This window comes from Vitis vinifera, chromosome 14, assembly GCF_030704535.1.
Source record: "Vitis vinifera cultivar Pinot Noir 40024 chromosome 14, ASM3070453v1".
NCBI lineage: Eukaryota > Viridiplantae > Streptophyta > Magnoliopsida > Vitales > Vitaceae > Vitis > Vitis vinifera.
In genome coordinates this window covers 14,600,237-14,602,864 of record NC_081818.1, presented here as the reverse complement: position 1 = coordinate 14,602,864, position 2,628 = coordinate 14,600,237, and the positions used below count along the sequence as shown (strand labels likewise).

The following is a 2,628-nucleotide window of genomic DNA, read 5'->3' as shown; positions in this document are numbered from 1 at the left end:
CTTCCATTCTCTAAGAGTTGCCTACTAACCTTCTTAAGCTTTCGAGTCGTGAGCATCTTAGCCTAGCAAGCTAAGCATTGCGAGCAAGGCTGACTTAGCAAGATCAAGCGTCTTAACTTGCCTAAGTGTCGCATGAGCTTAGTGAACGACTAAGTCCGTGACAAGTGGTATCAGAGCGCGGCTACGAAGCGGGCATAGTGAAGGAAGCATGTCGGGCTATAACGTGGAGGAGACTAGCGAGCAAACCCATGGAAGGGAGATTGAGCCTACTGGACGGGGCAAGGGCAGGAAGGATAAGTCTCGTGACGCCTTAGCCAACATGAAGGCAAGGCTAGCCAAGGTGGAGTTAGCCATGGTAGACACCCGAGAAGGGGTGGACTTGATCGAGCAAGGCATGGAGAAGGGCTTAGAGGATCTAAGGGGGCAGATCCAAGACCTTCGCAAGGGAATGCTAGGCTCGCAAGTTCAGCCGGTGTCACACGAGGAGTTTATGTCCTTCCAAGACAAGGTCATGAGCATGTTCGCTAGTGTGGAGTCAAGGATGGAGGCCTTGGCTGCACGTATGGAGACCCGAGGCCAAGAGATTTGTCAAGAGCTGGCCATCTACAAGACTGCGATATCAGCATGAGTCATGGCCACTCATGAGGCACCAAGGGTGGAAGTGCCCAAGCCACACACGTTTAGTGGCAAGAGGGATGCTAAGGAGTTGGATAACTTCTTGTGGCACATGGAGCGCTACTTTGAGGCCATCGCACTGATGGATGAGCCACTAAGGTACGCACCGCGACCCTCTACCTTACTGATAATGCTACTCTATGGTGGCGTCGACGGTTTGCCGACATAGAGAAAGGGACGTGCACCATAGACACATGGGATGCCTTTAAGAGAGAAATCAAAAGGCAATTCTATCCCGAAGATGTGGCTTACCTAGCAAGGAAGAGTATGAAGCGTCTCAAGCACACGGGCTTGATCCGTGAGTATGTCAAGGAGTTCTCTACGCTTATGCTTGAGATACCCAACATGGCCGAGGAGGAGCTACTATTTAACCTCATGGACAACTTGCAAAGCTGGGCCGAGCAAGAATTGAGGAGACGTGGTGTCCAAGACCTAGCCACGGCCATGGCAGTAGCAGAGTCCTTGGTAGATTATAGAAGGGGAGACTCCTCCACGCCTAAGCCACCATCCAAGGGTAACCAAGCCAAAGGTGGGGGAGATAAGGAATCACGTGACTACGCTTGTAAGGAAGGAACAAGCAAAGGCCCTAGTGGCAAGGATGGCAAAGGCAAGGATAAGCGGAAGGAGTTCACGCCCAAGACCAATTGGGTACGGGACTGTCCCAAGAGGAAAGCCCTAAATGCTATGATTGAGGAAAAAGAGAAGGAGGGTGATGCTCAGGTGGGATCGTTGCAACTCCTAAACGCTCTCAAGGCCAAGCCGATGCCTAAGATGCCTCAAAGCAAAGAGCTAATGTACGTAGAGGCCCTTATGAATGGAAAGGCCACCAAGGCCTTAGTGGACACTGGTGCCACTCATAACTTTGTCTCGAAGGATGAGGCAAGAAGGCTGGGGCTCCAAGCATCCAAAGAAGGGGATTGGCTCAAGGAAATTAATTCAGCTACCAAGCCATCACATGGAGTAGCTTTCAGGGTGACTATACACATCGGCTCATGGGAAGGAAGGGTCGACTTCACCGTGGCACCCATGGACGACTTCAAGATGGTACTAAGGATGGACTTCTTACAGAAGATCAAGGCTGTGCCACTGCCTTTCCTATGCTCAATGGCTATCCTAGAGGAGGAGAAACCATGCATGGTCCCTACGGTCACCGAAGGTACGCTTAAGACCCCTATGCTATTAGCTATGCAAGTTAAGAAGGGGTTAAAGAGGAAAGAGGTGACCTACCTCGCCACTCTAAAGGAAGAAAGGGATGATGGGTCGGGTCGGGAGAACCCTTGCCTAAGGAAATCGAGGGGGTTCTTGATGAGTTCAAGGACGTGATGCCGCTCGAGTTGCCTAAGAGACTTTCTCCTAGGAGAGAGGAAGATCACAAGATTGAGTTGGAGCTGGGAGCCAAGCCCCCTGCTATGGGGCCATATAGGATGGCACCGACTGAGCTTGAGGAGCTAAGGAGTTGCTAGACGCGGGGTTCATCCAACCATCCAAGGCTCCTTACGGCGCGCCGGTCTTATTTCAAAAGAAACATGATGGGTTCCTACGGATGTGCATAGACTACCGGGCACTCAACAAGGTGACGGTAAAGAACAAGTATCCTATTCTGCTCATTGCTAACTTGTTCGATCAACTTGGTAGGGCAAGGTACTTCACAAAGCTAGACCTAAGGTCGGGCTACTACCAAGTAAGGATTGCGGAGGGGGACGAGCCGAAGACTACATGTGTGACCAGGTATGGCTCGTATGAATTCTTAGTGATGCCTTTCGGACTCACCAATGCCCCAACAACGTTCTACACCCATGAACAAGATCTTCCACCCATACTTAGACAAGTTCGTGGTAGTGTACTTGGATGACATAGTCATCTACAGTAACACCTTGAAGGAGCACGTAGAGCATTTAAGGAAGGTCTTCAAGATCCTAAGGCAGAACGAGTTATATGTAAAGAAGGAGAAGT

At 50.6% G+C, this 2,628-nt stretch overlaps 1 protein-coding gene across 1 annotated transcript; it reads left to right on the top strand.

Annotated features, from left to right (window-relative positions):
* The first annotated feature begins 208 nt into the window (after positions 1–208).
* On the top strand, positions 209–1,998 carry LOC132255070 (uncharacterized). The gene is made up of 2 exons (XM_059742703.1): positions 209–392; positions 767–1,998. The coding sequence occupies exons 1-2, from the start codon at positions 209–211 to the stop codon at positions 1,996–1,998; spliced, it is 1,416 nt and encodes a 471-aa protein (XP_059598686.1).
* The last annotated feature ends 630 nt before the right edge of the window (positions 1,999–2,628 follow it).

Bases quoted from the DNA above. Each gene is read 5' to 3' on its own strand.
- LOC132255070 (XM_059742703.1), top strand. From the start codon at position 209: ATGTCGGGCTATAACGTGGAGGAGACTAGCGAGCAAACCCATGGAAGG. The intron at 393-766 runs GCATGGAGAAGG...CTGATGGATGAG, and splicing joins GGTGGACTTGATCGAGCAAG to CCACTAAGGTACGCACCGCG.